Below are 12,509 nucleotides of genomic sequence, written 5' to 3' on the forward strand. Positions count from 1 at the left end.
AATGCTTTGAAGAGATGCATGAGCTCACAGAGGAGGACAGGAGCTAATTACACCCTGCTGGAGACTAGGAAGAACCATCTCCAGCACATCTCATCACACAGCTGCTTGTGCCTGCTTCTGCTGCTTTAGTAGTGGGCATTGCCTGAGGCCACCAAAGAGCCCTATCTCCCCAGCCAGCACGTTTAAGATGCAAACATCTTCAGTGTTGTTGCAGCACTGAGACACAACCGATCCAACGTCATTGGTAGCAACGTGTCTGAGTGGTTTTGGATTTGCCTCCCTGTTGCTGCTCAAACCCCGAGAATGGCTGTTAGCAGCAGGTACTCTGAAAACATCTCTTTCCTTTTCACAGGGAATGCGTAAGGTCTAATGGAAACTTGGGAAGAAGGGAACTGGGAATCTTGCACCTACACCCGCCCAGCGGCGGCCGTTTGTGGACAACTAAAGCAAAACACCAGTGTCAAGCCAGCCTTGTTTGAGTCTCGGCGCCTGCATCTGCTGATCCTATTAAGCTAAAGGGAAATCAACCTCTCTGATACTGCCAGGAGTAAACTTGGAAAAGACCCAGCTGTGAATATGCTAGCTCTGCACCCTGGCCAAAAGGAACAGCCTGGCTCTGCAGATGCGTGCAGGAGCGAACTCACCACCTTCTCGTGCCATAGAGAAACACGATGGCGCAGATGCCCCAGGGGAGCAGATCTGCACGTTTGCATGGCATCAACAACAAGAACGGGGAATTTCTGAGGAGCTTCTGACCTCCAAGTAATTTGTGCTAATTTCCCAGGTCCCTGGCCTTGAAGAAAGCCCTCTGGAGCCGGGGAGCCAGCCGCAGAGACACCCACAGCCGGCGGCTCCAAACAAACATCACCTTTGAACCTCATGTCAACATTGCCCACCTTCCTGCAAGGTCAGTGAAGCAACATCTGGCCAGAACGCAGGCTTGGGTCAGGTTTCAGGTTAGTGGTGAGGCTGCAAATCCACAGGGAGAGCAGTGCTCCCAGAGAGACCACTCCGAGGGACGGCTCAAACCCGCTGGCTGCTGCTGCTTCCTCCCCGAAAGGCTGGGAGAGCGGCCAGGAGATGGAGGGCCATTAATCAAGTGACATTTACATGGAGAAGAATAAGCTGTGAGCACTGTTATGACAAGAGGCCACAAATCGTGACCTCAGCGTCCCTCCACACCACAGGTGACACGGCGATGGGAAGGGACCCATGGGCCATGCCATGAGTGAAGGTCCAAAACATTCAGTGGCACACCTCCACGCACATGTACCATGGGCTGAGTTGCCAGCACCTGCCCATCTGCTGTGCCCAGGCCAGAGGCTTGCCAATCTGCCACCTAAGCTGCTGCAGAGACAGTGCCGCCTTCAGAAAAGACTTTTGGGGGAGAAAGCAGCTTCAGGTCCAGCTGGATAATGCTCTGAGGGAGTCTGTGAAAATTCAGTCCCATTATGAAAAACCTGGGTCTCGCCAGCATTGGGTGCTTCTGCAGCACAGCAGGTCTCAGCACCCCCACTCAGCCGCGGTTTGCTTCCACGGCCACGTAACAGACTCATCCCAGCACGACAGCAGATTTGGATCCAGGGCAGTGTGATCTGCAGCATCTCCCAGCTGTGGAAACAGCTTTGCAATGTGACAGACCACCACGACGGTTCAGTGACAGCCACGAGGCAGAGCAGCACCGCTGGGAACACTGAATGCATTTGCCTTTCATTGCTCCAGTGCATTAGGGAGGATCATTGATAAGGCAGAAGGAAACCAGGACATGCCACCAGAGAGGGAGGCAAACGCAGCTTGCAGGAGCCAGGCTGGACTTTCCTCAGGGCTGGGGATGGCTGGGGCTTGGGGAGCCTGGCTGGAGGTCAGGAAGCTCTCACCGCGGCATGGGGAAGGACCGGAGAGACTGCACGAGGCGGTGTGTGCAACGGAGGCAGCCAAAGTAGGCAGACACTGAATCCACATGCACCCACAGCCTCAAAACGCAGTTCTCAACCATTCTTAATAGCAAATAGTGATTTTCAACTCGGCATAGAGCTGCCAAAGGATGTGGGTTATGTGGCCAGGCCTTCCTGCACAGGTAGAAGGTGATGAACCACCTTGGCTACAGACGCAGCTGCCAAACCCAAGGGTGACAGAGCTGCTGCAGTACTAACCAGCTTTCTTCTCCCAGGAAAGACCAACTCCCAGCTCTTCCTAGCCAAATTCCCATCAGTCTGCCTGCCATAAATTTACACCTGTTTATCTAATCAAAGCTCATCCAAATATTAAGAGCTACGGGGCACTATGGGGAAAACAGGAGCAGGCAGGCCAGCGCGCCTGTTCCTCTGCCAGGCTGCAGGAACTCCCCACTGGCTGGCTCAGGGCTGGACCTGAGCTAAACCTGCTCAGGACCACCCCAGCAAGCTAACAGGTTGCACAGATTTTGAATTCCTTCTCCGAGGCAAGGATCTGGTCTGCCTAGAAACAAAATTCAGGCAGACCTTCACCTCTGAGCCTGCAAAAGGTGGGAGCTGGAAAGGGTTACAATGCAAGGATCTTCAGAAAGCATATTCACCCCAGCCACCCCAGTAAGGGCTGCCACAAAGGGCCTGGGAAAAATGAAACCTGCTTGATGGCATTCAAAAGAAATGCTGGGGGAGATTTTAGCTTCCCTCACATTAACCTGTCCACTACAAGCCAGCAGAGATGTCCCCACATCCACCAGTCCTGCTGGGCTGGGTGGGTCAGCAGGACAGCACCAGGTTCAAGGTAGATCTCCGACGGCATGGCTGGGGTCCAGATCCCACACAGTGCTCTTGCACAGCCGTTCACCCGCTCTTCATACAGAAAGGACGTTTTTTAGGCAGCTGCCTGAGGCGAGCCACAGCGATGCCTGGGGCTGACAGAGACATTTGCCAGCGGCAGGGGAGCGTGTGTGCATGGGACAGTGCATAGTGTGTTTGCTTTTTTGCAACTGCTGTCCTGTCTCCAGGTTCAGCCTAGAAGCACACTTCAGGGCAATGCTGTACTCTGCCAGATTCAGCCCAGGGAGAAGGCAACAGAAATTTCAGGACTGTTACATGGTAGGATTACAGCTGAGGCTATTAGCCACAGCAGGTTCCTCCAGCTACTAGGTTTCCTTGGCTTGCTTGGCTCCATGCAGAGGGGAACAGGCACTGGTGGCTGCTGAAATGAACCGTGCTGCCTCCTACGAAGTCTGTAGATGTCCCAGAGCCTTACTGGTGCTGCTGCAGCCCCCGTTTGCTACCCAGCCAGTACACTGCATCTCCTGACAGTAGAGTATAGCTTCTTGCACAGGACCCAAGTCACACAGAGCCACTTTTACACTGTGTCCTTTGGCTCCCCTTCCCTTCCCTGTTCTCATGCATGCTGCGTGCTCCCTCGAAGCATCACGTTCTCCTTCCAACACGACAAACAAAGCCTTTGCTCCCCGGCTCATTAAAACTATATGAGAAACAAACTCAAACCACACGTCCCGGTGCTACCTCCTACACTGGGTGATCTCCTGTGAAGGATATGCAGAAAGAGTTTATCTGAGCAGCAGCCACGCAGCTCCTGGGGGTACAGAGCAACTCTTTCTTCCCACCTTTGCCCACGTAGGGCTTTGACTTAGACTAAGATCTTGGCTTCCCAGTGGAAGCCACAGGCAACTGGGAAACGGAGAACAGAGCAAGTCCAGGCTGCAAAGGAGACATTTGGGGATTGAACCCTATTTATCAGAGCTCTACAACTGATTTTACTGGATAATTTACCGGAATTACGTGGGGTGCAAACCTGCAACAGAGCAAAAACTGGGCTAACTAGAATAAACCACAACAGCCAGCCATGAAGCAAGGATCCCGGCATCTGGAGATGAGCATCAGGGAAGGGGGACATCCACATAGGCCAGCCGCAGCACGCATTTAGCAACACCTCCCACCACCCAGCCCTGCTGGAAGGATTTTACTGCCAAGGGGGCACTTGTATTTGAAGAAGGGGGAAAATTAAAAGATCCATGTGAAACAGGGGGGAAATAGCAGAGGGCTTGTAGCTGAATATAGACCTGTCCCAAAGCTGCAGATCCAGACAGGAGACAGAGCCAGGGTGTCCCAGTTTACAGCACTGCAAGCTCCGCAGGTGCAGGTACATGGATGGGAGAGAGCAGACTGGTCTGAACTGGACAGCAGAGGTTGGGAATATAAGGCTTTAACTCTCCACTGACACCAGTCACTTCCCTCTACCCATGAATCATTTTACTGGTGGCAGGGGAATACCCCCAGCTCTAGGATAGCTCCATTTATCCCTGTTCTGTTCCCAGCACCAGTGCAAGCTGTGCACTGAAGGCAGGAAACACGGTGATGTCCATCCAAGGCCCTTCAGTCCACCAGAGCTACTCAGTGAGATGTTCCCTCCCTGTCTGACTGCTAATAGTCTTTAACTGCCTTTTAACAAGGAGAGTTTGGGGCTTTTGCCCAGCTGTGCCTCAAAGCCTCAAAGTGAAACATCCCCTCCTTGGCCCCATGGAGGTACCTGGGGAGTTAAGCTCTTCTTTGGGTACTCAGCTCCGAGGGGGAGTAACGGATTTAAGCACCTAATGCCTTTGTAGTTTCTTGGCTTCTGATAGCAAGTCCTGGGAAAGACAGCTGTGTTTGCACTGGGATTAAGATGGAGGGTTTGTCATGCTCTCCGTTCAGATGCTTGCAGGAAGCAAGGACCAAGAAAGAAAATGCAGCACGTCATAAACCCCAGCACGCCCAGGAGTGTCCTGGCCACTGCCTGAGCATTCGTCTCCCTGCCTCAGACCTGACTGATGATCACCAGAAGGTCCTTCCTGCACAAACACAAGCAAAGATCCTGCTGCTCTCAGAAGATGTTTTGTGGAGTCCTTTTTGCGGGATAAATAGGAGTGTTGGGGTTTGGGGAGTGGGAACAAAGCAGAAAGCGCAGGTGCTGCAGTGTGCTGCTGGAGAGGAGCAGCCGGGTGGGATGCCAGAGGGACACGGGGCCAGCGAAGGCTAGATGCACCTGGCAGAGCCACCTAGACGTGCATCTCTCCTGCAGGCACAGAGTTAACTCCCAGTGTGCTAAGCCCCCTCCTAAACCTCTCGCACGCACGTATCAGAGATTATCAGGAAACCGTAGAAAGCCAAGAAGGACTAAAGAAAGCATTCCTCATGAAAAGCCTGGCCCTTGGGAGCAGATGGGCTTTATTACTGCCCTGCTCTTAGCACTGGACTGGACAGATTTTTTTTACCACAACAAGTCATGACTACAGCATTTCACGTCTTCTTCAGACATGGCAGATCTGAGGGCTTTCTAGCACACACTGCCCAGTGCCTCGGCTAACAAGCATTGCTGTACTTTGAGAACTGGCTCCTTGAAGGGCAGCGGCTGTATCCTGGGTGTCACAGGACTGTGACTGAGAATCTGAGGCTGGGCAAAAACCGCCCTATGACAAAAGCGAACAAAACAAAACAGAAAAACCAACACCATCTCAGAGGGCATCTTAGATTTCACATCCCTGCCTGTGCCTGCAGCATTAGCCAGGGTGAAGGCAGCATAGCCCTCGCTATCTGGAATGCTGAGGACATGTGTCAGCCAGCTGCAAACATGACCCAGTCTCAGGAAAGCTTTGCTGGCTGAACCACACTCATGTCCCAAGGCAGCTCCTGAATTTCAGCCTGAAAATACCTTTAAACAATGGGGAGGAACTGAGGTCTAAAATAGGTTCTTTCCTGTTCTGGAAACAAATCCTGGCTTGTAAGGGTCTGCTAGTATCTAAGTGTGTAAGTATCTCCATTTGGGCAAGGTGTAGGTGCACTTTAGGTTCAGAGACTATAGCTCTGTTGGGATCTCAGTCAAATTGCTTATAAACTCTATAATCTCTGTCACTCTATAATCTCTACTATAACTTCTGTCCCCCCCCAAAGGGACAAATCTTTAGGCACAAGGATGACACTGACTGGGAGTTCACACAAACCACCACAGACTTTGGATGCATAGCTCAGGAAAGTTGAAAGGCCAGATTTGCAACTCTCAGAAGCAAGAGCTTCTCCAGGACCTGCTGGTGCTGGGAGATGCTGGGCTGGGCAACAGAAACCATCCCGAAGCTGGCAGAGCACGGGGGCAATGGGTACATTCCATATCCACCTTGGCACATCAGGAGGCTGCTAACCGCACCACAACGATGAGGCAGGTCCTGCCTCTGATGTGTGGTGGTGTGGTGGCTCCTGGCATTGCTGCTCATCCTCCTGCAACACCCCATTCCTCCTCCTCTCAGGCTGGAGAAGTGGTACTTCCACTCCAGGAGGGGCTGGAGGGGGCTTTGCTCTATCACTGCCCAGAGGAGAACCAACTGGTCTATACAGGAGCAGGTAAGAATGGAGAGAGGGATCTTGCTGCTTCCCTGCCCGCAACCTTTCTGGAGCAGTATCACAACCTCGGCCCTACTACGGTCCTGGTTCTGGTATCTCTCATTGTGAGAGAGTCAGATCGAAGGCTGAGGACACCCAGCCTGCAAAGCCCATGGAAGTCCAACAACCCAGGCTGACAGCAAGTTGTGACAGAACACAGGGAGTGCAGAAGCCAGCGTTAAGCAAGTGCTGCTAAAAAGACGCAGGAAGCAACAGCTGGATGCTGCAGTCGGACAGAACCAGAGCAGAAATAAAGCAGCATTTTGAGATTGAGGTTTTTTTCCATCTTTCTTACTGGACAAGGTGATTCAGTGCTGGAACAAACTAGAAACAACAGGAAGCGGAGCACTCCCCATCCCGCAGGCTGTCTCTGTGCAAGGTCTGCTTGTGTGCCATCCGTCCCTGGCATTCGTGTGTGTGTGTGTCTCCCGTCACCTCCAGCACGCACAAGTCACTGGACTGGACACAGGAAGGATGGGGCAAGAACAGAATAGCCTGGCTCTTACGCAAGGGTCTATTGGAATGAGATAGAATGACCTCACCCTCCCTCCTTGCCTCAGGCTTCCAAAGGTGCCTCTTCCTCCAAACACTTCTGAGACTGCAAAGGGAATTTTTCCTCAAACAACACCGGTCAGAGATAGAAGCCTTGAGGCGGGGAAGGTTATGTAAAATGCTTTGTGTAGCACCCAATTGGCTCTTATTACGAAACAGGTTCTTTTGGGATGGAAGAGCTGCTTATTAACTGCTTAGCAGACTGAAAGTTCATGCACACATCCTCTGGTCCCTCACTAGCGGCCTGAAAACTGCCAGAGTACAGTTTGCCTATGCAGTTTCCCCCAGAGACCTACCATTGTGTTGGCCTCACAGCACTTTTAATTAAGGTCTGCTGAAATTGCAGATGCAGGTGAACGCAGGGCCCTACCACCGGCCACTCACCTTCGTCTACCTCCTTCAGATGTTCTCCTTTACCCTACATCTGTACTAGCACAGTCATCCCCACGTCCCCCGCTGCTGCTAAAACCAGCGCAGTTCCCCTGAGAACAGCAGTGACCAAAGCTTTGATGTAGTCAAGGACCAGCAGCCTCCAGCAGTTACCGCTGTGCCAGCCTAGACATGCTGCAACTGGAGTGAGGTGAAACATCGGTCTGAGAGCCCCACTGCTTATTCCCACCTTCTCTACACAAAAAACATACAGTGTGCAGAAGTCAGCACAGCCATTGCCAATGCTGCTCCCGAAGGAAACAGCAGAGGAAGATCAACTCAGAAGGTAGATGACAGCAGGATCTCCTAGACGGCTGTGTGTTGACAGCAGCACAGCCAAGGCCCCCGATAGACCACATCACTCCCAAGTGCCCAGCTGAGATCACATGGGGTTTCCCCAGCTGAGCACACCTGCCCACATCCGCAGTCCAGATGCAGGAGGGCCCGGAGATGCTGAAAGATAACTGCTCCAGCCAAACCCCTGTAACTACCCACCGTGGCAGTCTTTGTAAACCCCACCAGCCAGCGTGCTCGGCACCACTTCAAGACGTTCCTGCGGTGCAGACATTCTGCCCTTGCCCACGTGTCTGAGCCTGGAGTGAGACAGCTGAAGGTCAACAGGACAGACAGGGCATCGCTGGCTGGAAGCGAGCAGGGACAGTCCATGGGTGCAGCTGCACCCCACGGCCAGGGCAGGACAGGGACTACAGCCCCTGCATCTGCTCACTGGTACAACCAGCAACAAGGAAAACCAACACAGAATGACCAGGGATATGAAGTCAGCGCACGCTCAAGCACACAAACCCACGTGTGGATGCTCTCCCTGGGGATCACTGAGACTTCTCTCACCTCTCCTGGGCACCTTGGCAAACACACCTGAGCCCATGTCTGCCTCTGTGAGGTACAACGGGGGACTCCACCGCTGACTTCAGTGCAAATGAATTCAGCCCAGCACCAAAATAACCAACTCAGCGGCATTTAGGAGCAGAGTTATTTCAGCACACGCTGGCGTGTGGGTGTTCCTGAGGCAGAACAAGAAAGCCTTATTTCAGCACAGCCACAGAGTTCAGTGCAAACCGCTCCAACACACATCTGCCCAGGTGGAATTAAAAGTGGGAAAACGTAAATGGAGGAGCTCATTCCGGCTCCCTGAGCTGAGCAAGCCCTTAACACTCTCAAACTTAAAGGTTTCTGGTTATATCACCTTTCTTCTGTCAACATCTTCATGTTGCATTCCTTGCCCTGGTCGCCGGGTGGTTTGGTCTCTATGAGCTATTAGCAAGGATTATTCAGCACGCTACACGTAATGGACTGTGGGTGGCCCAGGAAAGGCAACCTGCTGTATCCTGCTAAAGATGCAGAAAAGGAGCAGACTGCTCCAGGGAAAACTCATAGCACTGATGCTTTTTCTAGCAGTTTTCTTCATTATTATATAGAAACCAAATGACACCAGACAATTGCAACTCCAAATAACCTCAAGGCAACCATCACTTTAAAGATGACATTTTTGTCTGCAAATTGTTTGCCTATTATTGTAACTTCTAAAATTCATGTAATTGGCCTCAGTTTGCTTTCCTTTGGGATAAAAAAAGGGCAATTTTTAGCTTGCTCCTTTTCTGTATATGGTAATGACCTTTCCTCTGCGAGTGTGAGTTTTTCACAGAACTAAAGAGGAAAGGGAAAAATGCGAACTGAAAAATAATAAGGGAAATAAATGGCACAAAAACAAAGGCTGGACCCAGGGAGACAACTGTGTAGCTAGAAGATAACCATATTTTCGACAACATAATTATCACTCTAATTCACCTCTTCTGTGAACCTTACTGGGCAAGTCTGCAGAGGGTGTTCACCGCCCTCGCAAACAGGCTTCCACTGAGTGACAAACGCCACTGGGTTTCCACCAGCTGAGGATCCCAATCCCACCCAGACCTACCACCATCTGCAGGACCTTTCATAAATCCCAGGTGTCCCATACAAAGGAAACCGATTTGCAGCCTATTAAGGGTGTTGCATTTCCCAAACCCTCAGCTGGCCAGCACCTCTCAACAGAGCCTTCCAGACCCAGAATCCCCCAAATCCCTTGTGAGATGCCATCACCACTACTGCCACCTGGTTTGCTCTGACCTGACGGGAACTCTGTGTGAAACTGTTGAGATCACACAAGGGATTAAAGTCAAGTAAGCACAGAAAGTTCTGCTGACTCAGACACGCAAGAGTCTCTCTTTGAAAGCCAGAGCCCTGGAAAGAGCCACATTTTCCAGTCAAATACTAGAAAGTAAATGCAATGTTAAACGCAATCGTCTCTCTCAGGAGCCCTGGAGATCAGCGTCCATTCAGCGCTGCATGTTTTACTGAACAGTCCCATTACTAAAATAAGATGCATATATAGTTTCTTAAAAAAAAAAAAAAAAAAAAGAAGTTACTACAGAATACACTACTGATTGTGGTCTTCTGGGATTACTGAATTCATTTGACAAACTTCACGTGCTCCTCTAGAAATAACAAATGCTTGCCGAAACCTAACTCCTTTTCACTCTTAAGTCAGCCAACAAGTTAAGCCTTTTTTTTATTTTTAGGAAAAAACACATTAAAGAGATAGAGCAGCCCCTATAAAAGGAAAAATCGCATTTCATTTAGTTCACGCTGATAAAACTCCACTAACATTTCAGTCAAATCAGCCTTTCCCGTTTTAAGATATAACTTTGAAGGCCCCATTGATGGATTGCTGCTGTAATGAGAAAACATTAGTACATTGTTACAGCCACAGGAATGACCCAGGGAAGTCTCTTAGGGAAGAGGAGCTGGTTTCCCCCAAAGAACAGAAAGCAGGCAGGGAAATAAAAAAACCCCTGCGGTACAAAACTGTTTATATTTTAGTTCTGAATTGTTTCCCGACGTGGAAGGTACTTCTAAAGGCACGCAGCGAAACAGCCCCTTGAGCAACTCGACCAGGCTCCCCAGAACCGCAGCGGCCGCGGGCGTGCAGCGGGCACCGGTGGAGCGGAGCGGGTCCCCTCGCCCGACCCAGCCCCGGCGCGGGCACCGAGCAGGACGCGGCTTCGCGCTGGGGAGGCCGAGCGGGACGGTCCCCCGGCGCCGGCCGGCTCCCGAGCCCCAGACGGGAGGCTCCCGGCACGGCGGCCGCGCACCGCCGGCGAACGGCGCGGCGAAGTTGAGCGCGCCCAGCCGAGCCATGTGCCGCCGCCGGCCCCGACTTAAACTCCCCCGGCCCCCGCCGCCTCCCCAGGGACTTCGGGAGCCGGCAAGGGGCTGCCCGCAGTGCCCGGCACCCCGCCCCCGCCGCCCGTCCCGCCGAGCCGCGGCGGACCCACCTGGGCTGAGGCTGCTCTGGAAGTAGAAGACGACCAGCAGGAACGAGCCGAGGCCAGCGGCCAGCGCTAGCCGCGGCGCCCGGCTCCGCCGCATCCTCCGCCGCGGCTGGGGGCGCAGCGCAGCGCCCCGCGGCCAGGGCCCGCCGAGCGCCCGCCGGCCCCGCGCCGCCCCGGGCGCCGCTCCGCTCCGCGCCCCGCCCCGCTCCGCGCCCGCGGCCGGGGCCGCCCCCCGCAGGAAGTGACCGCGGCGGCTCAGCCGCGGGAACGGGAACTTCGCCCCCCGGGTGCCGCGCGGCGCCGGGGCTGCCGCGCCGCCGATCGCTCCATGCAGCCCCGCCGAGCGGCGGCCGGAGCGGGGTCTGCCCGGCCCCGGGGGTCTGCCCGGCCCGGGGGCCACGCACCCCCCTGCCGAACTCCCGCGGTGGCTTTGGAACTCCGCGCAGGGGACGGGAGAGTTCCTGGTGTGCTGGCAGGGCTCGGCAGCTTCCTGAGGACTTTTCTCCGCACGTTCAGTGCTTCGTAAGCATCGCTAAGTTTCGTGGCCTTAAAATGCACCTCTTCTCTCTCTCTCTTTTTTTTTTTTTTTTTTTGGCTAACCCCCTGGCCCTGCGGACTTTAACTGAAAGCAATAATACTTCTGACTAATCCTAACTTAAGCAATACAGTTACATAGGAGGAGGACATAATTTTCTACTCCTCTCTGCGTGGTTTTGGAAAGCCGGAGTGCAAAGCTCCCTTACCACGTCCTCTAACCCCCAGGCTCTGTAATTGCAGGCAAAACAAGCTCTGAGCTTCTGTTGCCCCAGTTTTGAAATAGCAGCAATGCTGTTGACCCACCTCTGTAAAACACTTGAGATCTACGCAAAGGCCACTTGCCAAATTAGAAAGCCGGGCTGAGAGCTGGGCTCCCACTGACCGTGGGCAATCACTGCTGCTGCCTTCAGCCCCGAAATACTTTGCTTCAAGAAAAAGAAGACGGCTCAAAGAGGAGCCACTGAGAATGACAAAGAAAGCCTGGCTGTGTGCACATGCCAGGCTTCGTTCTGCCCTCAATTAGGGCAGAGTAAACCAGGAGGAGGAATTCATTGCAGTGAAGGAAGCTGGAATGAAATAACCTGAGCAGCGTCTTGCAGGCCAAGTCAAGCTATGACCATGAACTGACACAGCTTTTTAGAGTCCCTGTTGGATGGTCTAGAGAGGGGCAATAGAAATGAGACCACATCTGAGACCCTAATAAACTTACACCTCCTTGCAAGGACACACTGGTGCCTGCAGTAACCAGCTGGAAAGATAACCTGAGCTCCTGAGCCCTGTGCCAGTCCCGGGTGTGCATGGAGGGACTGTAACCCCTGCCATGGGGGAGCAAGACAGGTAGTGCTGGCGGGGAGTGGATGTCTGCTGGCTGGGAATGGCTTTGCAGATTGCTCTCTGTTGCAAGTGGTGCACCAATTTTCGCCCCCTTGGTGAGCATACAAAGAGCTGGGATCTGCCTTACATGCAAAGCTGGGCTGAGAGACCCCAGGGGCAAAGGGGCTGCCTGAGTCTAGGGGAGGAGGGGGGACTGGAGTGTGTGAACACAGTTTGGTATCTGCTTACAGTCATTACCCTCATAATCGGGACGCACTACAAAGTTTCCCTGGGTTCAGCAGGAGAAATAAAAACAGTAGAAGTCACCAAACTTCACCCATAGCTGGATGTTCCCTTAAAAGAAAACACAGTAAAACGCCCTGGTTGAAACTCGGGCACTGACCTGTTGGGTCCTGCTGTCTGTATTGCACACCTGGAGGGCAGGGCCAGGGCCATC

General features: G+C 53.0%; 1 protein-coding gene across 1 annotated transcript in view; it reads right to left on the reverse strand.

The window, feature by feature from the left end:
* CHST13 (carbohydrate sulfotransferase 13) overlaps window positions 1-10,891 on the reverse strand; it is a 32,175-nt gene extending 21,284 nt beyond the window's left edge. Inside the window, exon 1 of the mRNA XM_055804320.1 lies at window positions 10,706-10,891. Coding sequence (XP_055660295.1) covers window positions 10,706-10,799 — 94 coding nt within the window. The 5' untranslated portion in view covers window positions 10,800-10,891. The remainder of the gene's footprint in view (window positions 1-10,705) is intronic.
* Window positions 10,892-12,509: the final 1,618 nt, after the last annotated feature.

The sequence above is a fragment of the Falco peregrinus genome, chromosome 5 (assembly GCF_023634155.1).
Source record: "Falco peregrinus isolate bFalPer1 chromosome 5, bFalPer1.pri, whole genome shotgun sequence".
Taxonomy (NCBI): Eukaryota; Metazoa; Chordata; class Aves; order Falconiformes; family Falconidae; genus Falco; species Falco peregrinus.